The sequence below is a fragment of the Hyperolius riggenbachi genome, chromosome 1 (assembly GCF_040937935.1).
Source record: "Hyperolius riggenbachi isolate aHypRig1 chromosome 1, aHypRig1.pri, whole genome shotgun sequence".
Taxonomy (NCBI): domain Eukaryota; kingdom Metazoa; phylum Chordata; class Amphibia; order Anura; family Hyperoliidae; genus Hyperolius; species Hyperolius riggenbachi.
In genome coordinates, this window is record NC_090646.1 from 247,951,079 (window position 1) to 247,977,708 (window position 26,630).

At 45.5% G+C, this 26,630-nt stretch overlaps 1 protein-coding gene across 1 annotated transcript; it reads left to right on the forward strand.

The window, feature by feature from the left end:
• Window positions 1–796: 796 nt before the first annotated feature.
• Window positions 797–5,411, forward strand: LOC137504314 (uncharacterized). Its single transcript, XM_068232568.1, has 3 exons — window positions 797–1,188; window positions 3,388–3,550; window positions 4,058–5,411. Exons 1-3 carry the CDS (start codon window positions 897–899, stop codon window positions 4,875–4,877), a joined length of 1,275 nt encoding a protein of 424 aa, XP_068088669.1. The 5' UTR covers window positions 797–896; the 3' UTR covers window positions 4,878–5,411.
• The last annotated feature ends 21,219 nt before the right edge of the window (window positions 5,412–26,630 follow it).

Below are 26,630 nucleotides of genomic sequence, written 5' to 3' on the forward strand. Positions count from 1 at the left end.
TTTGGAAAATCTTTCTGTTCTAGCGCTTTTTAGGCAATTTTCCACTTTCCTATACTTAACATTGAGGCTAAATCACCTCAGAAATGCTGCAGGACCCGCATTTGCATTTGGGAAAAAATCACATTGCTCTGTTGTGAGCCATCCCATTCAAATACATTAGCCAAGCATTTGCATTTTGAAAAGCGCTCAGATGCGCTCTAGGTGCACCCAGCCCGTACTCAGTATTTTTGAGTGCATCTGATAAAGAGTCAGATATTCTGCAAAGTGTCCTCCATGTGACAGAACTATTACAGAATCACAAGTGGCAAATGTAAAGGATAGCGGAGATGCCACCGCATGGGCAAGCGGCATGGCGGCCATCTACGCGTTCCAGCCGGCGGCTTCTGCTGCACAGCTACATGCTGCTGGTTCGCCTGGTCCTTTTAGTGCACACAGATTAAGAGCTACGCGTGCGCGAGCCAGGCGACAGGACTTTTATGCTAGTAGAAGGGGAGTCAGCTGATCAGGCCGATTAGCTGACTCCAGCTATGCTCCGGATTGGCTGAGTGACTGGGGTGGCGCTGTGGAGCGCTCTGGGTATTTATAGGGCTTGCCTGTCAGTTGCAAGTTGTCTGCTGTTGTGAATGCTTACGTGTGAGCGCTCAGACCCTAGTCAGATCTTAGGGCTGGTGCACACCGAGCGGCTTTTTGGGCGTTTTCAGATCCGCTTGCGGCTGCGGATCTGCTTGGTCAATGTATCTCAATGGGGTGGTGCACACCAGAGCGGCAGGCGTTTTGCAGAAACGAAAAATGCCTGGGTGAGGCATTTTTTGGATTTCGGATGCGTTTCTGCCTCCAATGTTAAGTATAGGAAAAACGCAAAACGCCTGTAAAACCGCTTGATCAAGCGGATTTTGATGCGGATGCGGATGCGTTTTTTTCAAGAATGCGCACTTCCAGGTCAAAGTGTGCTTCCTGTGTGGCAGATTTGCATGAGGGATTTTAGACTGCGCAGGAGGAAGATGGCAGCAAAGTGGTTTACCACAGAAAACCTGATAATTAAGATTGAAAACAGCCCAGAACTTTATGACAAGTCTTTGCCTGGATATAAAGACCACCAAAGGGCTCATGAAATCTGGAGCAACATTGCAAAAGATTTTCTTGGAGAAAAATGGAATACTTTGAGCCAAAAGGGCAAGGATTCTAAGAGTAAGTATATGTGTACAGAATTGTTGTATTTTATTGATTTCATGCAGCACTTTGAAGACAATATATCATCACCCCTCCACTAAATGAGTAATTAAACAATTAGAAATTTCATTATCACAGGTCTCTGGCAAAGCTGTTCTCTCTATAGCCATCTCTCCTTATAAACAGCAGGTACATGTGTGTGTATGTACTCACTAGTGTTGGGCGAACAGTGTTCGCCACTGTTCGGGTTCTGCAGAACATCACCCTGTTCGGGTGATGTTCGAGTTCGGCCGAACACCTGGTGGTGTTCGGCCAAACTGTTCGGGGTTCGCCCGAACTGCAGAATGCATGGCCGAACATGGCCGAACAGGGCCCCTGTTCGGCCGAACAGGGCCCTGTTCGGCCGAATACTGCCCCCCTATGCCCCCTATGGGGTCGCAGGCATAAGGGGGGAGCATGCCCCGATCGCGGGGGGGGGGGTCGGAAATTCCCCCCACCCCCTCCGCTAGCGCTCCCCCCTCTGCCCGCTTCCCCATACAAAAAGTTTGAAACAAGTTCAATAGTACCTGGGCTGGTGGCACTGGCTGGCAGTGGAGTGAGGAGGAGTCCGAGTAGCAGAGTGACGTTGAGGCCGGGCAGCGGGCGGTTCAGCGCTAGTACCCTTGTGGTACTTCCGCCCTTTCTCTGACCTCACGTCCTCTGCATACGAGGGTACGCATCACGCGTACCCTCGTATGCGTCATCACGCAGAGGACGTGAGGTCAGAGAAAGGGCGGAAGTACCACAAGGGTACTAGCGCTGAACCGCCCGCTGCCCGGCCTCAACGTCACTCTGCTACTCGGACTCCTCCTCCTCCTCACTCCACTGCCAGCCAGTGCCACCAGCCCAGGTACTATTGAACTTGTTTCAAACTTTTTGTATGGAGAAGCGGGCAGAGGGGGGAGCGCTAGCGGAGGGGGTGGGGGGAATTTCCGACCCCCCCCGCGACCGGGGCATGCTCCCCCCTTATGCCTGCGACCCCATAGGGCCCCCAAAATGGGCATGTTCGGGGGTCCCATTGACTCCCATTGAGTTCGGCGTTCGGGCCGAACATGCCGAACATCTGGCCCATGTTCGGCCTGTTCGGCCCGAACCCGAACATCCAGGTGTTCGCCCAACACTAGTACTCACATGTATTATTAGGGCGCTATTTGCCACTTTAGAGTGTCATGAATGATATAGACATACAACACGGTTTCAAGAATGTTTATTTGCACAATAATACTGATCTCGTCATGTAAGTAAATAGCAGGCTGCAGGTTTTTTAGTTCTTACAGTTATGGCACAAAATAATCAGCTAATTTGTCTCTGTTGTGAATGGCAGAAATGGGACCATGTAAAGTAGCTGGTGGTAAAGTGACAAGAGCACTGTTTGAAAGATCCCCCTCTTCCTCCTCTATGGTCATGCTATCTAGTGTTCTCACATAATTATGCAAAATACATGTTGCCTTCACCACTATTATAGCATACTTTGGTTGCATTTTTATAGCAGTGTGATAAATGCGCCATTTGTTTGCCAGAATTCCAAATGCACATTCTACTACTTGTCTGGCTTTGGTCAGGCGGTTATTAAAGACTACTTTCTTATGAGTCATATCTCTCTGTGCATACGGTCTCATAACATGCTCAGACAGTGCAAAGGCCTCATCAGCCACAAACACACAGGGGTAAGGTGGTTCTACAGTGTCAGGCCAGGGGCGTGGTGGTGGTAAAGTCATCTGGCCTGTGCGAAGCTTCACGCCAAATCGACTGTGCTGGAAGACTGAGGAATCATGGGAACTTCCGTAAGCCCCAACATCCACATAGATAAATTTCAAATTAGGATCCACAACAGCCATGAGCACTAGTGAAAATAATTTTTTATAATTGTAATAGAGACTGCCAGTGAATGCAGGCATAACCAGTCTGACATGTTTCCCATCCACTGCTCCAAGGCAGTTAGGGAAATCATGTTTCTCCCAAAAAAGCTGCATGTTAGCCTCCCACATAGGTACGTCAGGAGTTGGCATAAATTCCGGTTGAAGTACTTTCCAGATCAATTTGCAGGTGTCCAAAACTAAGTATCGGATTGTACTTCTTCCCATGAGGAATTGGTAGTGAAGTGCTGCATATGAATGCCCTGTTGCCAGAAATCTGCAAAAGAAAAGAAATAACATGTATGTTTATTTTTATTCCTAGTTGCCCTCCTGCGGACAAGATGGAAGTCGGTCAGAGACAGTTACAAAAAGGAGATTGAAAAGCAATACCATGAATCCAAAAGTGGGTCTGGAAGTTCGCAGCGAACAAAATATAAATATTGTGGCATATTAGAATTTCTAAGAAAACATCATGAACCGGCTGAGTAAGTATGGCGTAAATGTTAACCTATTGCAATGTTTGTCAACTTCGCCAATAGAACAGTGAAGGAAGGAGTAGGCCCACAATGCAATTCAGTAGTGTGGAACGAATAATCTGCCATCACTCTACCAAATATATTGGGGGACGTAGCTTAATGTAAGGATGGCATAGGTCCAGTTTAAAATGATTACATGACAGGAATGTGGACTGTTCGTTACCCAACATAACAGTTGCCTGACAGTGCTGGTTATATGTTTGGCTGCAGTAGTGTCTGCATCACACATCTGTAACACACATCTACCAAAATCAGTGCTAGTTTACTCAGGCCAGTTTTGCTCTATGCTTGCTCAGGGGCTGTGCCTAAAAGCTATGTACACAAATAATGGGAAAAATAGACAGGCTACTGCTATTGTTTTGCAATGAAAGATGCATCGCATTGTGCCCATATATTTGCTGTGACATCCATGGTCACTATTCCATGAACTAAAGTTGTGCTTTCCCCTTTCCAAAGGACTGAAGATAGCCTACCACCAGATCCTGAGGAGGACGATGTAGAGGTGCCACCTACCACCACCAGTGATGTGGAAGTTGAAGAAGACACTACACAGGATGTTGACACTGCTACAGTGGAAGACAGTGACTCTACTACCCCAGATCACACACCACACAGCCCAGCGAGTAGTCGGACACGCACAACTGTCAGGTCTAGTAGAGGTGTGAGGGTAGCTACACAAGGCAGGAGAATAGGAAGAGGTATGAGCAGGGCAGAATACGACCAGAAGCTGATTAGTTCAATAGAAAAGGCTGTTGATCATATGGAGAAGCGAGAGGATGAAATGAAACAACTTAAAGAGCCATGCACACAGTATCTTTTAAGTTTGGTGCCACTATTACAAAAAGTGCCTCCTGATAAGCAATGGGCAGCCAGACATGCCATCTCTGAGACCCTGGGGAGATTCTTACTACCTGAGAGCCGTGCAGATGACAATGTGCACAACTACTTGCAGCAACCACACCTGCCTGCTTCCAGCCAACAATATAATGCACACCCACAACTCTCTTACCATATGCAACGCATTTATGACCCACCCCACTACCCACCTATGCATATGCATAACATGCCATATGGTCAACAGCCTCATTACTCTATGCCTCCACCTCAGCGCCCTGATCAAGGTATGCGATTTCAAACATCATCTATGCACAGTGACTCTACAGTGTACACTGATTTAACATCGCACAGCCAGCCTCATACAAATGCTGAATCAGGTACACATGCTTACAATCAGGGCCCTGGTAGTATGTGTGATTTGCTATCACAACATGACTAGTTTTTTGTAGTTTTACATTTTATTTTATTGTTCAATGCTCAGATTTGGATCTTAGTTTACATTACCTCAATGTTATGAGGAGTCGCTCAGTTGGTGTGATTGCTAGGCGAAAGTTAGTGTCTTGTCGGCGAAGGGCATCCTTCAGTTTGGCTAAAAGGCCATCAAAACTAGGAAAAAAGAGCATGCTTATCTTTAGATCTACTGTTGTTTGTTGCAGAAACATTTTTCATTTGTGACATATTACTTTTGCTGCTGAAAGCAAAGTATGGACAACACATGTCCAAAATATTCTTTGCACAGAAGAACAAAACATTAAAACGAAAGATTTTGTTCAAACATTGCTTCATTACTGTGTCCCATATGCTGATTGTTGCCATATACTTAATGAAGTATGCACCAGGAGTATGTAAGGTCATAATATACTCCAAATGTTTTGGGTAAACTATGGATATATAATATAGTAGTTACTCCTATAGAAAAATTAGATGGAGGCCTTAGGCATTGAATACATAACACACCAGGATCAAGTATCACAGTTATTTGGTTAGCTTATGTATACACCGGATTGATTATTGTGTTGTTTTTCTGTTTACAGTCAAACACAGTTAACTAAGGGCCAAAAAGTGCTTCCAATTTCATTCCTACCCAAAATACTTAGCCCCATGATAAAAATAAGTGACAAGTATTCTTACCTGGACACAGACATGCGGGTGTAGCCAAAAAACTTTTCTGGATGGTGCCTCAAATCTCTATATAGGGTCCTAAATTGACCCTTCCGGCGCCGCTCTTGTAGCATGGGATGCACCCAGTATCTCCTTGTCCTTGGCCTACGTCTCATATATGCTGCTACACAGAGCAATAACAGCACATCAGGAAACATTTTCAAAAACAAGTCACTCTTCTCTCCAAACTACAGTGTCACCTCTCCTGAACTAACCCACAATGTTGTTAAGGACCCCACCCTTTTTATATTGGGTTTTTTACTTCAATTGCTCAATGTGCTTCACATGTGTCATCAATATATCGCACTTTAACCCTTTGTTTAAGGTCTTTCTACCTCTTTTCCTGAAAAACGCAAAACGCAAAACGCTTCCAAAAACGCTTGCAAAAACGCACGCAAAAAACGCAAAACGCCCCCAAAACGCCCCAAAACCGCGCTATCAAAATGACAATAAGCGGTTCAAAAAACGCTAGCGTTTTGCGGATCTGCTTGCGGTTTTTGGTGTGCACCAGCCCTCACAGTGTGTTAGAACCAGCCGGAGCTGGGAATTCACACTTAGTCAGATTCCGTTGATAGCTTTTTGTACTATTGTATTATAGACTTGTGTACCATTCTTTAGTCTAGTTCCCAGGTGTTGAAACCAAGGACTTCACACCTAGACTAGGATATTGCTATATCACTACTGAACATCTGGTAGTCTAGTCCTCAGGTGTTGAAACCAAGGACTTCACACCTAGACTAGAGATTGCTATTTTACTATTGTTTATCTGTTATGATCTCTTGCTTTCCTGACTACTCTTTTGCTACTGATTCGGTACTTCTGCCTATCTGATTACGGTTGCCGACACTGCCTGTACCTTGATACCGAATCAGTCTTCCATCTCTGTACTGTATCTGTCCGTTTGTTGCTGACCTTGCTTGTCTGCCCTTTCTATCCTCACTTGTGGCTCTTGCCACTAGTAAGGAAAATCTCTAGGGCTGTCACCTAACTCTTAGGTGATCAACCTTGCTGTACTGTCTGTGACACTTGTTCCTCAGGTGTCTGTTGGCTGCAAGCAGTATCTGTTGACCACCTGCTCCTCAGGAGATCATCTTGCAGCACAGTCAGTGGTCCCTGCCCCTCGGGGGTCCACTGGCTACAGTACAGTCTGATTCCCTGCTCCTCAGGGAATCCTTGGCTGTAGTACAGTCATAATCACTCATTCCACCTGTGATCACCCTTGCAGCACAGTCAGTGGTCCCTGCCCCTCAGGTGTCCACTGGCTGCAGTACTATCTGAATTCCCTGCTCCTCAGGGAATTCTTGGCTGCAGTACAGTCTGTATTCCCTGCTCCTCAGGGGATCCCAGGCTATAGCTTAATCTTGATCATCTGCCCTTCAGGTGATCATTCTCTCTTACACCGCCAGTGGTCCCTGCTTCTCAGGCGTCCACTGGCTGCAGTACAGTCTGAATCCACTGCCCCTCAGGGGATCCTTGGCTGCAATATTGTCTGTATCTCCCGCTCCTCGGTAGATAACTTCTCTTATTACTGTTGCACCAAACACTATACCACATAAGGTGTCCTGTGTCTAGCTATACTAGTATTATTGGTGATTCTGCAGATCACCACATAATCAGGTATACCATCTGTATTATTGGTGATACTGCAGATCACCAATAATCAGAAAAATCTGTGTTGCTGACACTAATCGTTACAGTAAATCATTAGCTTGATATTTTAATTCTATGCCTGGGACAAATGTACTATTTGTGGCTCCAGAATATTATAGTACTAGTAATTTCTGTTACTAAAGCAGTAATAAGTATGTAGCTATGTAGTATATTTGGAGATGGAACAAATGCATGAATACATAGTATATTTGTAGATGGAGTAAGCAGGTATGCATGCAGAATAACAGGTAGCTGGAGTGAGTGTGAAAAATATTTGTAATATTTTCTGTGATCTAAAAGTCAATTTTATGCTTAATAATTAATAAGACAATGAACTATAGTATATTAAAACAAGTATACCAGTTTACAATACAATAAGACATGCAGGAATACCAACAGTCATTCAAACGTGTGTTGGCTTAGAAACTAAAATGTTTTGTTGTGTATATCAATAATGAGACAACTTAGAATTGGACGCAATCAATAACATGATGAATAAGTGCAAACATTTGTATTCCACTATTTTATTACTGTAGTTCAAACATTGCTTGGCGCTGTTGGTTAATGGCAGCTCTATCCTTTCCAAACTTAGCTGCATATTATTATGTTTGGAGGGTCATGTTAGCAGATATGCATTTAGAAACAGCCACCCATTTTACAATCCATTTCAGGATTTTGTTGACCTGCAATTGACATGTGCTTTATGACTGCACAGCAGCTGCATAAATAACGTATCCAGTCTCATAAAAACACAAAACTTAGTTTGTAGATGTTAGAAAGAAAGAAAAAAGAGCATTAGCCATCTTCTTATCAAGTTAAACTTGCAATATTTGTATTAAAGGGTCCCAAGTTCACATCCTAAGAATTACAACTTAGAATAAAGGGCTAAATACCATTGACTTTTTAGGGGAGATTAACAGGGGCGTAACAATAGACCCTGCAAGGGATGCAGCCACAGAAGCAGTAGGGGGCCCCACAGAGGCAGAAGTTTATTTTCCTTGTCCTGAGATACTGACAACTAAGGGCACAGAAAGAAAAAGCTTTCTGTTTTCTGCACAATTGTTCTAATGTCTGCATCTGCTCAGCCACTTTTAAGGAATCATACAAAGTTTTGCAGACAAAGATTTGTAGACAGTCCTTATTCAGTGTTCAGCAGGGTCTTGTGTACAGCTGTGCACTGCCCTGCACTGTAGTGATGCTGGAGGAGACTGTAGAGCCAGGTCTTCTCCATCAGAGATGGACAGAGTGAGTGTAATAAGCTGAGGTTGGGAGCACACTCATCTGTCAATTTTCTGTATGATTTTTTTGTATGCTATGTGTGTCTGTATGTGTGAAAACATGCACATTTTATCACAGAAGCTAATGTAATTGACAGAGAAAATGAGTGCAGTGCTTCACTGCTGTCTGTTTTCATCTGCAGGGAGAAAGCACATTCAAGTGTGCTCTAGCCAATTGAATAACATTGGTTCTCAGTTTACCTGTGCAGAATGAGGGGCGGGGGAGTAGGTGGGCCCCATCTAAAGTTTTGCAGGGGGCCCAGTGATTTCTAGTTACGCCCCTGGAGATTAAGTATCAATTGGATTCCACACCACATAAATCTTCTAATAATAATTTACAAAAGTAACAACTCTAAAGGGATTGATTAGTGTCAAAAGTATTCAGTAAAATCCTTGTATTCTCTTAGGTAGTGTAGCACTATTTACAAGGTATGAGGTTCTGCTGAATCACCTACATAAGTAATTATACATCCACATACAGTATATTGTTTTTACAATATTGTGTACATCGTTTTTACAGTTGACGAGGACAAAAATACGTCTTTGCCTGAATGCAACTGTTCATTTCATGAAAGATAACTTCTTCAGGAGCAGTGCAACCGTTTTGCAGACTACACTGACAGGGCCTTATGACCCACAGTCAATGATTTTTAGTAAGGGTTAATGAATATGTCAGCTCCAGATTTGAAATATACAACCTCCAAAGTGAGTACCCATGAGACTACTCTGTGTCCAAGACTGACCAGTGATCAGACCTTGCAGAGCATCCACTAGATGTGCTTGGTTGCCCTACTACAAATGTGTTATGGGAAAAAGTCTGCAACACATCTGGGAGAGGTTGTGACCAACAGATGCATCTGCCTTTCCACAGACAAAGTAGACTGGCTGTAGATTATTATTATTGATTTATAAAGCGCCAAAATATTCTGCGGCGCTGTACAGTGGCGTACCTAGGGCATTTGGCACCTGGTGCTGGGTATTAAAAGACACCCCCCCCCCAAAAAAAATGGGCGTGGCCACAACTTGCGGCGTGCTTCGCGGCAAAAATGGGCGTGGTCATGACCGGATGAGGGCGAAGCTAACTGTAATTTAAAGTATTAGCTGGTATAGTTGCCCCAGTATAGCTAGTAGTTTCCCCCAGTATAGCCGCCCCCAGTGAAGCTAGCATAGTTGCCCCCAGTGAAACTAGTTGCCCCCAATGAAGTTAGTATAGTTGCCTCCAGTATAGCTAGTTTAGTTGCCCCCAGTATAGTTGCCCCCAGTATAGCTGCCCCCAGTATAGCTAGTACAGTTCTCCCCAGTAAATATGCCCAGGAGGGGGGGAAGCAGCGCTAGAAGAAGGGGCAGTGGGGGCAGCGGTGGGGAGGGGGGAAATATCCCCCCCCTCCCTCACCTGGGACCCCTCCTTCTGCCTTTCTCTCCCCCTCCAGAATAGCTGCGACAAGTGCGGGGCGGCCGGAGGCGTATAGACAATTACTCACCTAATCTCCACGTTCCCAGCGTCATGACGTTACAGGTCTCCGCCTCCAATGCTGCCCACTGTGCTTCCGCTAATCAGGAAGCACAGTGGGCGGCATTGAAGACGGAGACCTGTGACGTCATGACGCTGCGCTCCACGCTTGGAACGCGGAAATCAGGTGAGTAATTGTTCATACGCCTCCGGCCGCCCCGCACTTGTCGCCGCTATTCTGGAGGGGGAGAGAGGCAGAAGGAGGGGTCCCAGGTGAGGGAGGGGGGGGATATTTCCCCCCTCCCCACCGCTGCCCCCACTGCCCCTCCTTCTAGCCCTGCTTCTCCCTCCCGCTGTGCTGCTGTGGGGGGTCGTGGTGACACCCCCCTGGGTGTCTGACACCCGGTGCACCCCGCCCCCCTGCACACTATGGTAGGGACGCCACTGGCGCTGTACAAACTAAGAAACAAGCATGGGGTGCGTAATAATACAGACAATGGTACACACCAATATACTGTACAAAATACAGAATTGGTATTTACAGTGACAAAGGTAAAACAATGAATAAAATACAAATTTTAAGACACAAAGGGGTGAGTGAGCCCTGCCCTTGCAAGCTTACAATCTAAAGTAGTAGTATGTAACAATAGTTCAGACCAAATATTATGAGAGCATGTAGCAACATTTTAAGAATTTTAGCTGTGTCCTGAGTGAGAAAAGGTTGGATGTGAGATACGTTTTTGAGAGAGAGAGAGAGAGAGAGCGAGAGAGAGAGAGAGAGAGAGAGAGAGAGAGAGAGAGAGAGAGAGAGAGAGAGAGAGAGAGAGATGTCAAATATTACCCTCAAGCACCATTGTTTGGGAACTGAAGTTATGGGAGTGTTATTAACATTTATTATAGAAAAATGATTAGTTCTGTTTACTCATATTAAGTTTTATGAAGCAAGAGGTCATGAAAGAGGGTATAGTAGACAAGCAGTTAGGAGCATGTGCAAGGAAGAGGGAGTTCAAGTCTGGGGCCAAGAGGTAAAGTTGTGTATCATCTGCATGTAAGTGGTATTGAAACCCAAAGGAGTTGACTAAGATGCCAAGATCTCAGGGCACACTTCAGCAGTTCTCTTACTAATTCCACTGATTGATTCCACCTGGTGCTAGGACTGCCGATTTCTTAATATGTCACATCAATTGAAGAACCTTTTTACTTTGTTCTGCCAAATGTATTATTATTGTTATTACAATGAACAACTACAAGGTTGCATCCTCGAGACACCATGGTAAAAAGGGTGTCCTTATAGGCGGCAATGTATAAAGGATTAGTGGCAATACATGGAAATTATAGAGGGTGCTGGGGTTACCCAATATGCAATCTGCTTCGATTTATAGCCACAGGTTTTATATTATTATTATTATTATTATTTATTAGATTTATATAGCGCCAACATATTACGCAGCGCTGTACAATAAATAGGCTTACAGACAATGATAACAGGGTTGACAGAACAATACAGGTAACGGACCATAGATACAACAATACAGGTAATAGCAATAAGATACACAACACAATGCAGATAATAGTACAATGCCAGATCATAAACTGGAATGGTAGTGGTAAAAAATTACCAGTTCCAAATTCTGGGTAAAGTGCACACAGTCAAGTATGATACACAAGGGAAGAGGGCCCTGCCAAAGGCTTACAATCTAGAGGCAGGGGCTGGTGACACACAAGGAGGGGGTGCATCAAGAAGTTATTGGCAGAAAGGATTAGGGTAGTGTCGAGTTGATGTAGGCCTCCTTGAAGAAGTGAGTTTTGAGTGCTTTTTTGAAGGTGTTGAAGGTGGGAGCAAGCCTGATGGGCAGCGGGAGAGAGTTCCACAGGATAGGGGCAGCTCTAGTGAAGTCCTGCAGTCTGGCATGGGAGTGCGAGATGCGTGGGGTGGTTAAGAGGAGGTCGTTGGAGGAGCGAAGTGGGCGGCCAGGTGTATATCTGCTGACCAGGTCAGAGATGTAGGTTGGGCAGGACTTGTGTAAGGATTTGTATGCCAAACATAGGATCTTAAAGTTGATTCTGAAGTGAATTGGAAGCCAATGAAGGGATTTGCGTAGGGGAGTTGTGGAGACAGAGCGGTGGGAGGAGTAGATGAGTCTGGCTGCTGCGTTCATGATGGATTTTAGGGGGGGCGATGCGGTTTTGAGGAAGGCCTGACAAGAGGGAGTTGCAGTAGTCCAGGCGGGAGATGATGAGGGCATGGACAAGGAGTTTGGTAGTGTCTGGGGTCAGGAAAGGCCGGATCTTGGAGATGTTGCGTAAGTGGAAATAGCAGGCTCTAGCTACGGTTTGGATGTGGGAGGTGAAGGAGAGGGCCGAGTCTAGGGTGACACCCAGGCAGCGGGCTTGTGTGGTTGGATGAATGATTGTGCCATTGACAGTGACATAGAGGTCAGTGGGGGGTGAAGCAGCACGGGGCGGGAAGATTAGGAGCTCAGTCTTATCCAGGTTTAATTTTAGGAACCTGGCAGACATCCACGATGAAATAGCTGAGAGACCAGAGGATACCTTCTCCATGGTGGTGGTGGAGAGGTCAGTGGTATGGAGGTAAATCTGGGTGTCATCTGCATATAGGTGATAGTTGAAACCCAGAGAGGAGATGAGTTTTCCTATGGAGGCGGTGTAAATGGAAAACAGCAGGGGACCAAGAACAGAGCCTTGGGGGACCCCAACTGAAAGTGGGAAGGAGGTTGAGGAGGAGCCATTGAAGGAGGTCTTGAAGGAGCGATTTGAGAGGTAGGAGGAAAACCATGCTAGGGCACGGTCTTGGATACCCACAGATTGCAGTGACTGGAGTAGCAGGGAGTGATCAACAGTGTCGAATGCAGATGAGAGGTCTAGGAGGAGAAGGATAGTGTATTTTCCTTCGGCCTTGGCAAGCGTGAGGTCATTGACGACCTTGGTGAGGGCAGTCTCGGTGGAGTGACCTGGCCGAAATCCTGATTGTAGGGGATCAAATAGGGAGTTGGAGTCAAGGTAATGGGTCATGCGGATACCTGCGGCGGGTGCCCACATTTCTGTGTATTGCTGCTAATCATGGCTTTGCGGTAGCTGTGTCAGTGGCAGGCCATCTAATTTGTAAACACAGCATGTTAACTCTATGTCTGCTTCCATGAAAGCAGGAAGTAGACACACTGTAGATTTTTTATAGCAGAATATGTATCAACTGTAACAGATAAATGTTTTTTTATTTAAAGTGTATTATGCTGTTGCTTATCCTTTAGAGCAGAGAGACAGTTCAAAGTTCAGGTCTGCTTTTAGCTAGGATTATGTAACATTTCTTTACTACAAATGAGCGAGCAAAATCAATAAAATCTGGTGTCAAATTAGTACATTCCTGGTGTTTATCCAGACTTAGGGCCCGTTTCCACTAGGGCGGAAACCGCCGCGATTCCGCAGTATCCCCGCACATGAATTGCACGGGGAAACTCTGCCATAGAGGAGAATGGCGCTGCCAGCGGAATCACTTGCTGTAGCGATTCGGCCGGAACCCCCCGCAGAATTCGCAGCTCAGGCTGCGAATCCCATAGCCATGCATGGCACGGCTCATGGGATTCCCCTGCAATCCCGCCCACCCGCTCAGTGCCGGCGTGCGTCTCGCAGACCCACGCCGCACTAGTGGAAACTAGCCCTAATGTCGAGGTTTTATATGGAACTTTTGTATTGTTCTTTATGATGCTGATTTTGATAATAGCAAAGTCTTAAAGAGAATCTGTACTGTGAAAATCTTACAAACACTGTTGTCTAAAAGACAGGCCCTATAGGTACGGAAAAAGTCATATATACTTTATTATAAAAAAACAGATCAATCTGTAGAGCAGACGCCACTTGTAGTGATACATCTCCTGTGAATGCCCTGTATAGGGACTATAACCCATCAAAACACCTATGGGGGTCCTGGCTCATCCCCCTCCACTTGTATTGTTACAGCAAGTGTGGTGTAGCTATCCCACAGGTGGGTTGAATGCTTCACTGGAAATTGTATGGGGCTGGAGTGTGTCTGAGACCGCAAACAAAAGTCAATTGCCAAGGCCCAAACCCCTCAGAGTACTAACCACATACACTTCCGAAATTGTCAGACGGGAGGCAATAAAAGGGTGCTATAAAACGTGCATAGTGCTGCACGATGGGTTGTAGTCCCTATACAGGGCATTCACAGGAAACGTATCACTACAAGTGGCGTCTGCTCTACAGATTGATCTGTTTATATAATAAAGTATATATGACTTTTTATGTACCTATAGGGTCTGACTTTTAGACAACAGTGTTTGTATTTCTTTTCCCTGGTACCTTTCCTTTCGGTTAGTGTTTGACTGTAAAAATCTTACATAAATAAACATACCAGCCTGGTTGTTGCCTTTTCCTAGCCCCCTCTGTGATATTTTTGGCGCTCCCCACTGCTTACTTGGTGATAAAATCACTGTTTTATTCATTGTTTTCGTAAACAATGAAGATGGCCGCCAAACAGGAAATACATCATCAGAGCAGGTGCCTGTTTGCAGTGGCTCCTCTCAAGCCTGACTTGACTGCTGGAATGTTACTGCCACTTGTTGCCTTAGCTGCTTGTCTGGGCTTTGAACTGATCTTTCTACACTCACAGCTGTTCACAAGGTCACAGCTCCATGAGTTGCAGACACGCTGGCTGTGAGCAGAGACCTTGCCTGTGACTCATACACACAGAACACACACAGAGCCTGCAGGGGGCATGGATGGGGCGTGCACAGGGCCGGATTTACCATAAGGCACACTAGGCACGTGCCTACAGGCGCCTGACTGGGTAGGGGCGGCTTTTAATAATCTCCCCATCACAATTAAAAACCTTAGATGCGATCCTCCATGACAGAGCCGTTCGTCCCGCCCCCTTGCATCATTATCCGGCGGCCGCAACTACAGTGAGGGGCGGGCGGCTAGTTACACAGTCACAGTCAAACTGTCCCGCTTTCCCTGCTTACTGGCCGCCGTATTCATCCCTGCACGCAGCACTGAAACTTGCAAGCGAGCATCAGCTGCGTGCATAGGCGGCAGGGGGCGGCTCCTGTCAGTTTCTGCTGCCGGCTGGGCTGGGCTTAGGACTCTGGACAAAAACCACGTGGGCGACCAGGTCAGGCATAGCATATTCCAGGTAGTGAATTTAGCCTGCTGCCTGTTTGTGCTCACAGCCCTGAACGAGGGGGATAGAGAGAGACGAGTAAGCAGAGGTAATCAAAAAGCTCCGTCCGCCCCCCTCTTGTGCTGTACACAAATGCAGCCAGACAAGATGTGTATTGAAGTGACAGTCGGGGAGGGAGGCAGATGAAACTGCTTTGTAGCCGCCTCCTTCTCTACAGGGGGCTTTGTGCTGCAACTTCTCCACACAGAGCATGTTTATTCACACCACCCTTGATGGACTGGTTGTTAGGGCTGTGCTTTAATATTGTGTGTATATAGCTACTGTGGGAAGGAGGAGGGGGGAGGATTTGGCAGCCTTTTGTGCTTCTGTTATTTTATTTTGTTTCCTACTCCTTGGGGGGTTGGGGTCGTTAGATGGCTTAGCAAACACTTTGCATTCAGTTTTTCCACTGAGGTGTGTCTATGTGCAGTGTGTGTGTGTGTGTGTGTGTACAGTGAGTGTATGTGTGTACAGTGAAAGTGTGTATGTACACAGTGTGTGTGCAGTGAGTGTGTACAGTGAATGAGTGTGTATGTGCACAGTGTGTGTACAGTGAATGTGTGTGTACAGTGAATGAGTGTGTATGTGCACAGTGTGTGTACTGTGTGTGTGTACAGTGAATAAGTGTGTATGTTCAGTGTGTGTACAGTGAGTGTATGTGTGTACAGTGAATGAGTGTGTATGTGCACAGTGTGTGTACAGTGAATGAGTGTGTATGTGCACAGTGTATGTACAGTGAGTGTATGTGTATACAGTGAGTGTGTGTGTGTGTACAGTGAATGTGTGTATGTGCACAGTGTACATTGAGTGTGTGTTTTGAAGGTGCTCTGTGGTTGTATTCATTGCTTTTTTTTAAGTAGGAGGGGGGTGTCCGTGGTTAAAGGAATACTTTAAAAATGATTTTAACTTACCTGGGGTTTCTTCCAGCCCCCTGGACTCATCCTGTGCCCACAATGTCCTCCTGGTCCCCTCCGGCCAGCTGCAGCAAACCCCGCAAAGCTGGCTGGTCGCCAACAGTCAGTGGCTACTGCGCATGTGTGGCCCTGAGCTGCATGCACCCTGATTACACTCCCAGGAGCATTCTTCACATGCAGCTATTTCAGCGTACTGCACATGCACAGAACGCTCCCGGTTACAGGAGCGCAGTCAGGGTGTTCACGGCTCGGGGCCGCTCCTGCGTAGCCTCTGACTCTTAGCAACCAGCCAGCTTTGCAGGGTTCGCCATAGCTGGCCAGAGAGGACCTGGAGGATGTTGTGGGCACAGGATGAGTCCAGGGGGCTGGAAGAAGCCCCAGGTAAGTTCAAATAATTTTTATTTTTAGCTTAAAGGACAACTGAAGTTAGAGGGATATGGAGGCTGTCATATTTCTTCAATTTTAAGCAATGCCAGTTGCCTGGCAGTCAAGCTGATCCTCTGCCTCTAATACTTTTAGCCACAGACCCTGAACAAGCACGCAGCAGATCAGGGACTTCTGACATTGTCAGATCTGACAGGATTAGCTGCATGCTTGTTTCTGGTTTAATTCAGACACTGCTGTAGTCAAATTGGATCAAGCAGGGCTGTCAGGCAGCTGGTATTGTTTAAAAGGAAACAAATATGGCAGCCTCCATATACCTTTCACCTCATTTGTCCTTTAAGTATTCCTATAAAAATGTTCCTTGAAGGGAAAAAAGTGCCCCGGGGGGGTGTTATCTCAGGAAGCGGAAGCCTCTAGATCAGGCATGGGCAAACTCGGCCCTCCAGCTGTTACGGAACTACAAGTCCCACAATGCATATGTGGCTGTCAGACTCCTGCAATGCATTGTGGCACTTGTAGTTCCTTAACAGCTGGAGGGCCAAGTTTGCCCATGCCTGCTCTAGATCCTAAAGAGACTTCCCATCCTCTTCAGCATAACGGATCCCTACATTGCCTAGTGCAGGGAGAGCCATCTCTCTGCTTCTCCCCACATCCAACTAATTCTACAGCAGAGAACTCCATATCATGGGGGACAGGCCAGAATTGGAACAGTCCAGCGTTTACCTGTATACTTGCATTCAGGGCAAGCAGCTGTGCCGGTCTTTTGTGCACCACCCTATACTTTATAAAGGCAGGGGTGAGGTTGTTGCCTACTTAGCATTAAAATCTACTGATCACTGTCTACCTTCCACTAGAATTGACCGATTACTGCCTGCCTGCCACTAGAGTCTGCCTGTTTGCCACTACACTCAACAGATCACTACCAGCCTTTCACTAGACTCAACAGATCACTACCAGCCTGCCGCTAGACTCAACAGATCACTACCAGCTGGCCATTAGAATAGCTGATTAATCAAGGTACTCAAGTCAGGTTAGTAGGTATAGGCTGACTGAATCTGATTTGCGATGTGCAAAGTAGTGGTACAGCCCCTGCTAAACTTGTGTGGTTTTGATTTTTCTTGGCTAAAATGATCATTGGTTGATGGTGTTAGGTGAAAAACTAGTGTGTACAGGTGTACCCCAATGTCATTAACTTCTCCTTCAACTACAGATTGAAATTGACCAATCAAATGCCATTGCAGCTGATTTTGATTGGGTTCACTTTCAATCTGCAGACTAATCGTATTTACGTCAAATCACTAATCATCCATATTACCTATCACTAGAAAATACCGATCACTAAAATCTACTTATTATTGCCTCCCTGTGGTTAGAAACTATCACAATTTGTGTTATATTAGTATAATTTCTTTGTGATTTGTATTATCTACTTGTTGGTAATAACTGTCTATATTTGGCTAATTTAGCATGTCCATGGCAATATCTGAATAATGTTGGTATTCTCTACTTGGCATTGGTAAAATCTGTATTACCTTGCATGGTTTTATTTTATAAAAATAGATGGCGTGAGTTGGGTGTGTGGCCTGTAGTGAGGGGCGGGGCTTAGGGCGCCAAGACTTCAGTGCCTATAGGCTCCTGAGTTGTAAATCCGGCCCTGGGCGTGCATAACTTGTCCCTATACAACAGAGGCAGTGCATTCCTCCCTGGGTCAACAAAGCTTGACAAAGGAAAGAAGATTAGATGTATTACAGAGACAGTGCAACTAGAAAAGGCTGCAGTAATCCAGACCACATTAGAACAGGTATAGGAACTTTATAGGATAAAAGAAATAAGGCTGAAAATGTTGTTACATAGTCTCTTTAAACAAGCTATTGTCATCAGATTAGCTATGTACAGCAGAGTCACAAGTAGAACTAGAAACATGCCAATTTTTATTTTTTAAAGTTCTGGTGGGGAACACAGAGTCAGATTGTGGCTGTTTTTGGCTTCCTCGCTATCCAATGCGTTAATAGATTATTGTTCCTTTGTGAATTAACAAAACTAAACTTCATTATGAATTAATTCAAAATGACAGTACACACATACAGTTGAAAAAATGGACAGGGAAGCCCCACCTCAAGTTCACTTAACCACTGGTCCCCATGCAGGTTGGTATTTCCCAGGGAATTTGGAGCCTACAAGTGTTGGTCTCCACCCCTGAAGAATGCTCATGGTAAATAAGATTGGGGGAGTACCGGGGGTGGAGGCAATGAAGCCTCTATTCCTTCACAAAGCATCCTGTGCAGTGCTAGGAGGAGGTGGGGTTAACCATTGACATTCAATGAGCTGAAAACAGCTGCAGTCAGGTGGGTTTAAAATGTGTGTTACCATCAAAATGTTAAAGTTGATTTGCTCAAAAAATAAATGGTCATTGGCTGCACTATTAACTATGAGTCTGAAACCATAGACATCAATACAAAACATCCTACCCAGAGACCAGAATACCTGGATTTTGGTGCTCATTGCTATCCTATATTATTGCCACCAGAGAAAGTTATTTTGCTAGAAAAATTCTGCCTGTGAAAGTAATAATGGATGCCCCATGTTAAGCAATCTTTCCAATCCCTAATATCCTTAGAAATACAATGTACAATATAAATATAATTTCATAGACTGGTCAGGATGTTAGCTGTATGTAGTAATTAATAAAGTAATGTCTTTAGATCATGGAGCCTTGAATCAATTCCACTTAGACCAAATCTGATATAGGTGTGCCGTTAGATTATTATTTATATGCACCTTTTCCTGAAATTATAGACATTTCTCCTTAGTTTTGTAAAACACATATAGTATAAACTAATGCATTCTTGTGCATGTAATAAACAATCAATTCTCCAATGTGCTGTGCATGTAATAAATCAATTCCCTAATGTTTAGGATTAACACAATAAAGACAACTACTATGAAAATAAAATAAGGAGTAATGTTTCCTTTCCTACCACCCCGAAGAATTTCATAACCCTACCCTAGGTCTTGCCCTGAATGTCTTTTCACAGAACTGCAGTGTATACTGTTTGTGATAAAATAAACTGCTAATCAGCGACAAAATAAAATAAAATTTTACTCTGGGAAAATGTACATTTATATGTATGTATTTTTCACAATAGTTAACCTTAACCTTCTTGCCGGTTATCCCGAGCTCAGCTCGGGGTAACCTGCGCAGAAGGATTTCTCCGGCCCCGCTGGGCCGATTTTCAAAAAAATTTTTTACTGCACGCAGCTAGCACTTTGCTAGCTGCGTGCATATTCCGCTCGGCGCCGATTCGCCGCTACCCGCCACGCTGCCCCCCCCTCCAGACCCCTTGCGCAGCCTGGCCAATCAGTGCCAGGCAGCGCTGAGGGGTGGATCGGGAGGGGTGGATCGGGATTCCCTCTGTCACCCCTCCCCGTCGCCATAGCGACCAGGGAAGCCCAGCAGGAAATCCCGTTCTGAGCCCTGGGCTCGCTAAATGATTTAAAAAAAAAATTAAATTAAAAAGTGCTGCACTGCCCCCTTGCCGTCAGAATTGGAATGGCAAGGGGGTTAAAGTGCAACTGAAGTTAGAAGAACATGGAGGCCTCCATATTTACTTCCTTTTAAACTATACCAATTGCCTGGCAGCCCTGCTGAACTATTTGGCTGAAGTAGTGTCTGTATTGCACCAGAAACAAGCATGCAGCTAATCTTGTCAGATCTGGCAATAATGTCAGAAACACCTGATCTGCTGCATGCTTGTTCGGGGTCTATGGCTAAAAGTATTAGAGGTGGAGGATCAGCAGGACAGCCAGGCAATATGGCAGCCATCATATCCCTCTCACTTCAGTTGTCCTTTAAAATGGTCCATGAACTTGTCCAAATCAGTTATGTCATGTTCACTTTTTGTCATTTATTTCAGTTTTAAAGTCAATAGGAATCAATGGCAAATCAAAAAATCAGCCAGATACTTACCTAAGGAGAGGGAAGGCTCTGGGTCCTATAGAGCCTTCCCGCTCCTCTCTCGGTCCCCATTCTAGTGCTGGCTCCGCAGTAGCAGTACTCGACCAGTTTGGTCAAATACTGCTCTCTCTGCTGCCGAAGGAGGCTTCGGAAGTCTTCAAAAGCCCGAGTGATCCCGAAGACAGGAGCCTCCATACTGCACACGCAGGACTTCCGAAGTCCCCCGCGGTGTAGGATTTAAACGGGGGAGCCAAGCTTAACGGAGGGACCCGGGAGAGCAGCGGGAAGGCTCTATGGATCCCAGAGCCTTCCTTCTCCTTAGGTAAGTATCTACTTGATTTTTTTTTCAATTGATTCCCATTGACTTTAAGTATTTATACATTTAGGAAATAGTATGATATTCAATTCTAAAATTCCATAGCCAGACAATAAAAAGTAGCAGAGTAACTAGATTCCAGGAGCACTTTATAAATCTGCTGTTAGGCTGCTCATCCATAGTTTATCTACAAGTCTGCTTAATTATCTTCTTGGGCTTTTGTTCTGCTACCTCCAAGTAAGCAGGAAATAAAAAGGAATTCTCCACCAGTCCTATGAAAATATTGACAATAGATAAGGAGCCACGTACAAGGTATTGACTGTACAGGCTGGAATATCTACTGTTTGTGCATGAGGGTGTGCCAAGCATTACTGGAGTTTAAATAGTGTTAAACTTAATATAAATAATAATCAACTCTATCTTCCACGTTCCACGTCGAAAGGTTGTCATAGATGTAACATCCATGTTTCCATTATTGATGACCATTTCAATTTGCCCACAGCAACAAAATCAGTGATTTTATTAGCCAGAAAACTTCATGAAATCATCACAGAAATTTGCCCATTTGCCTGCTTTGGCTGGAAAATATTTGTGCTGTTTTAGCAAGAAGCAATGTGCTCTCATTTTAGGCACAGCTCCTGGCAATCTATCAGAAAGTGTAAAGACTTGCTTGCAGCCACCTGAGAGTCCTGGATGAATATCTTATGCTGGTCTGGTAAAAATGTAGGGTCTCTACCAGGGAGAAGATATTGGGCTGTACAGTTCAGCAGATTCACTCATTTTACATTAGGTCTATTACAGATGATACCTTATTAGGTATTAGGTATTCTTGGCCCCCTTTTGTGGGTGGTGTGTGTGGACACTAGGTTCTTCACTACTTCCACTGGCCTCAGAGTAGGTTTCAGGCAGCATCGGTCTTTAAGGGTCACACACCTCTAGGTTAAAGATTTCCATAAAATGATGTGAGCTTTTCTAAACACCTTACCTGTTCACCAATAGTGTAAGGTTTGAAATGAAAAGAAATAAAGTGACAGTGACAACATCCTGCATTGATTATTATGATGTTTATCATTATTCCCTTCATCCTCCACTTCTCTCTTCACTATTTTCTCTTTTCTCCCTTCAATTGTGAATTTTTACAGAAGAACCTTCTCTAAGCTACTCTGTATAAAGTGAATCAGTTACTTTGGGTGCAAGTGTCCAAATACCAACAAAGTGTCCAAAAACCTGACAGTGGCATAGTAGAGGGGGATCAATGACAAAATATTTGCCAAAAAATATGTATTTTATGCAAGGTTTTTTAATGGTTCTTAAAAGAGATGTCAACACTGCCGACTTTAGTGGTTAATAGCAACGCCCCCATACACGCTAGAATCATCAAATCTTTCATAAAGACCTTGTAGTTTTTGAGAAAATTGTATTTAAAGTTACAATAGGAAAACCTCCCTCCCAAGTCTCTTTAATCCTTTGTCACCCATGCAGGCTGGGATAGCCAGACTGAGCAGACTGGACTACATGGGGCTCTATACCAGCCAACATGTTCCTTGGTATGGGCGGGGGGTGGAGCAGGAGCACTGGAAGAGATGGGCAGCCAAGCCTCCCCCCCAATCCATGGAGAAGAGTATATTCCTCACCTCCAGTGCCCAGGAGGAGGTGGGGGTGTTCGCCGTAGGAGCATTCATGGTGGCATCTGGGAGTCCCCTTTAATAAGGGGACCCCCAGATGTGCAGCCCCTCCCCAAATGAAATTTAGTTTCCACAAGTTACAATGAAATAAAAATTACCCAGCAAGTTCATGGTGAACCAGAACTCCTAGGTGTTCCCCATAGAGCCACATTCATCAAAACCATGCACTGATGAAGACCAACCAGTCTGAAACAGTCTGCATGTATGTTGGATTATTGTGGCTCTGTATATTTAACAAACTGACATATCATTGCATTCCAACAGATCTGGAGGTGTGTTTAACCCACAGGGACAGCAATGGATCATTTGCATATTTCAGCTGTGATGCAACGGGAGACTTCCTGGAGCTCACTGTAACCTAAATTATTGCAAATACTTTCTGTTTTAAGAAAGCACATTTTTGTTTTCCGTAGCATCTTAGTACGAGGGCTTTTTGGTCCATTGTTACCCCTTTCACACTCCTAGGAGTTTTGGTTCACCCTGAGCTTTCTGGGTACTCTGTAACGCTGGATGTTTCAAGTCCAACCCAATAGAGCCACATTAATCCATGCCATGCACTGATGAAGACCAACTAGCCTGAAACAGTCTGTACGCATGCTGAATTATTGTGGCTCTGTGTATTTAACGAGCTGACATACCATTGCATTTTTGCAAATCTAAAGGTGTGTTTAGCTTACAGGGACAACAATGGATAATTTGCATATGTCAGCAGTGATGCACTGGGAGACATCTCAGAGCTCTCTCCAACCTGAATTATTGCAAATACTTTTTGTTTCAAGAAAGCAAACTTTTGTTTTCCATGAAATAAACATGTAACAATGAAAAAAGGCATTTAATATTCTTAATTAACCATGAATACTTACCTTCAGTTAGGGCTGGTTCAAACGGACGTTTGGAAGCGTCACGTTCATTGGCGTCGCGGTGGCAATGCGTTCGGGCTTTCAGCAGCGTTCGCGTTGTGTTCGGATGCGGTTGCGTTTTTTCTTCCCCTAGGGGGACATTGCCCGTCAAGGTTAACCGCCCCTGGAAGCAACATGTAGCTTCCAGGGGCTCCTTGAACGCCAGTGAAAATCGGGACCCGAACGCCGCGTTCGTGTAAACGCGCGTAAAAGCTTGGTACAAACGCTCCCATTCACTTGAATGGGAGCGTTTAACGCCAAGCCCTGAACGCTGGCGGTAAACGCTGCACAAGCGTCCGTCTGAACCAGGCCTTACTCCCATGGCAGTATCCTCGGATACAGTGGGATGCGAAAGTTTGGGCAGCCTTGTTAATCGTCATTATTTTCCTGTATAAATTGTTCGTTGTTACGATAAAAAATGACAGTTAAATATATCATATAGGAAACACACACAGTGTTATTAGAAAAGTGAAATTAAGGTTATTGGATTTGCAGAAAGTGTGCAATAATTGTTTAAATAAAATTAGGCAGGTGCATAAATGTAGTCACTGTTGTTATTTTATTGATTCCAAAACCTTTAGAAATAATCATTGAAACTCAAATTGGCTTGGTAAGCTCAGTGACCCCTGACCTACATACACAGATGAATCCAGTTATGAGAAAGAGTATTTAAGGGGGTCAATTGTAAGTTTCCCTCCTCTTTTCATTTTCTCTGAAGAGTAGCAACATGAGGGTCTCAAAACAACTCTCAAATGACCTGAAGACAAAGATTGTTCACCATCATGGTTTAGGGGAAGGATACAGAAAGCTGTCTCAGAGACAGTGGCGTACCTAGGGCATTTGACACCCGGTGCTGGGTATTAAAAAGAAAGCAAATGTGCCATGCTAAACGTGACACGGCGGGTAATCCCAGGTGTAGGGCCCCCCCCCCCCCCCCCAAAGTTGGCCTCGGTATAGTATAGTGGCCCCAGTATAGCTAACAAAAAAATGGGTGTAATTATAACATGCGTCGCATTGCGCGCCACGGTGAAAAATGGGCATGGCCATGACCAGATGAGGGCTAGAGCTAACTAATTTAAAGTGAACCCGGAATAAGAGTGATATGGAGGCTGCCATGTTTATTTCCTTTTAAACAATAGGCAGCCCCCTGCTGATCTATTTGGCTGCAGTAGTGAACTGAATTACACCAGAAACAATCATGCAGCTAATCTTGTCAGTTCTGACAATATTGTCAGAAACCCCTGACCTGCTGTATGCTTGTTCAGGGTCTATGGTTGAAAGAATTAGATGCAGAGGACCAGCACGGCAGCCAGGCAACTGGTATTGCTTAAAAGGAGATAAATATGGCAGCCCAATATTATTCTCACCCCGGCTTCCCTTTAAAAGTGCAACACAAAGACAGTGGGCCTTTCCCCAGAAAATTCACATAATTGTTCAGGTTTTCTCAAGAAAATACACGTAATGTGAACAGATTTGACCAGAAAATAGGTCAATCATGTCGGCAGATTTGCCCAAAAAACACGTTCAATCATGTCGGCAGATTTGCCCAAAAACACGTTCAATCATGTCGGCAGATTTGCCCAAAAAACACGTTCAATCATGTCGGCAGATTTGCCCAAAAAAACACGTTCAATCATGTCGGCAGATTTGCCCAGAAAATATATGCAATCATGTGAAAGATTTGACCAGAAAATACATGCAATCATGTGGCCAACCTGGCCAGAAAACACTTCAATCATGTAGCAGACCTTGCCAGAATAGTCGATACACCTGCTAATATAAATTAAATAAAAATGTACTCACCTGAAGCAGCAGCAGACCTCCTGTCCCAGCCTCCGTCCGGCGCGCAGCTCCCACGATCCTCTGCAGCCAGCCAGCAACTGAAACTCCAGCGCTGAGAGCAGGGCTACGGGAAAATGGCACCTGAAGCCCTGCACTGCAGACTCAAAGTCTCCAGAGCAGGGCTTCGGATGCCATTTTACTGCAGCCCTGCCGCTGTCGGAGCTGCGGGCTGCTGCTGTCAGTGAACTGACACAGCGTCTATTAGATGGCGAAAATCAGTTCACGCTGGGGGTGCTTGGACAATATTAGGGGGTGCTTCAGCACCCAAAGCACCCCCATGGCACCGCCACTGCCCCAGTATAGCTAGTATAGTTGCCCCAGTATAGCATAGTGGCCCCAGTATAGCATAGTGGCCCCAGTATAGCATAGTGTAGCATAGTGGCCCCAGTATAGCATAGTGGCCCCAGTATAGCATAGTGGCCCCAGTATAGCATAGTGGCCCCAGTTTAGCTTAGTGGCCCCAGTATAGTTTAGTGGCCCCAGCATAGTATAGGTGCCTCAGCAGTATAGTTGCCCCCGGTATGGGGGGAAGCTTGGAGGGGGGGTGGCGAGGAGGGGGGCCAGACCCCTCACCTCCCTCACCTGGGTCCCCTCCTTCTGGCGCTTCCCCCCTCCTAATTAGCAGCAGCCAGCAGCTTAGCGAAGCGGGCGGGGAGGACTTACTCACCTGCTCCTGGCGATGGCGCACAGTGTCAACCTCACGTGATGCTGGTCTCCGACTTCTCTGTCGCTCACTGTGCTTCCGCAAATCAGGAAGCACAGTGGGCGGTGGAGAAGGTGGAGACCAGTGTCACGTGACGATGACGCTATGCGCCATCGCCTGGAATGCAGGAAGTAGGTGAGTAAGTCCTCTCCGCCCGCTCCTGCCCGCTCATCTAAGCTGCTGCTAATTAGGAGGTGGGAAGCGCCAGAAGGAGGGGACCCAGGTGAGGGAGGTGGGGGGTCCGGCCCGGCCCCCCTCCCCGCCGCTTTCCCCGCCACCCCTCCTTTCCGTGTTGCTTCCCTCTCCTGCACAGGCCTCTGTGGGAGGCCTTGGTGACACCCCCTGGGGAGCCCGACACACGGAGTGGGGCACCCCATGCCTCCCTATGGTAGGAATGCCACTGCTCAGAGATTTCAGCTGTCTGTTTCCACAGTTAGGAACATATTGAGGAAATGGAAGACCACAGGCTTAGTTCAAGTTAAAGCTTGAAGTGGCAGACCAAGAAAAATTTCGGATAGATAGAAGCAACAAATGGTGAGAACAATCAGTAAACCCACAGACCAGCACCAGAGACCTACAACATCATCTTGCTGCAGATAAAGTCACTGAACATCGTTCAACCATTCGGCACACTTTACACAAGGATATCCTGTATGCAGAGGAAGCCTTTTCTCCACCCAGAGCACAAACAGAGCCGCTTGAGGTATGCTAAAGCACATTTGGACAAGCCAGCTTTATTTTGGAAAAAGGTGCTGTAGAGTG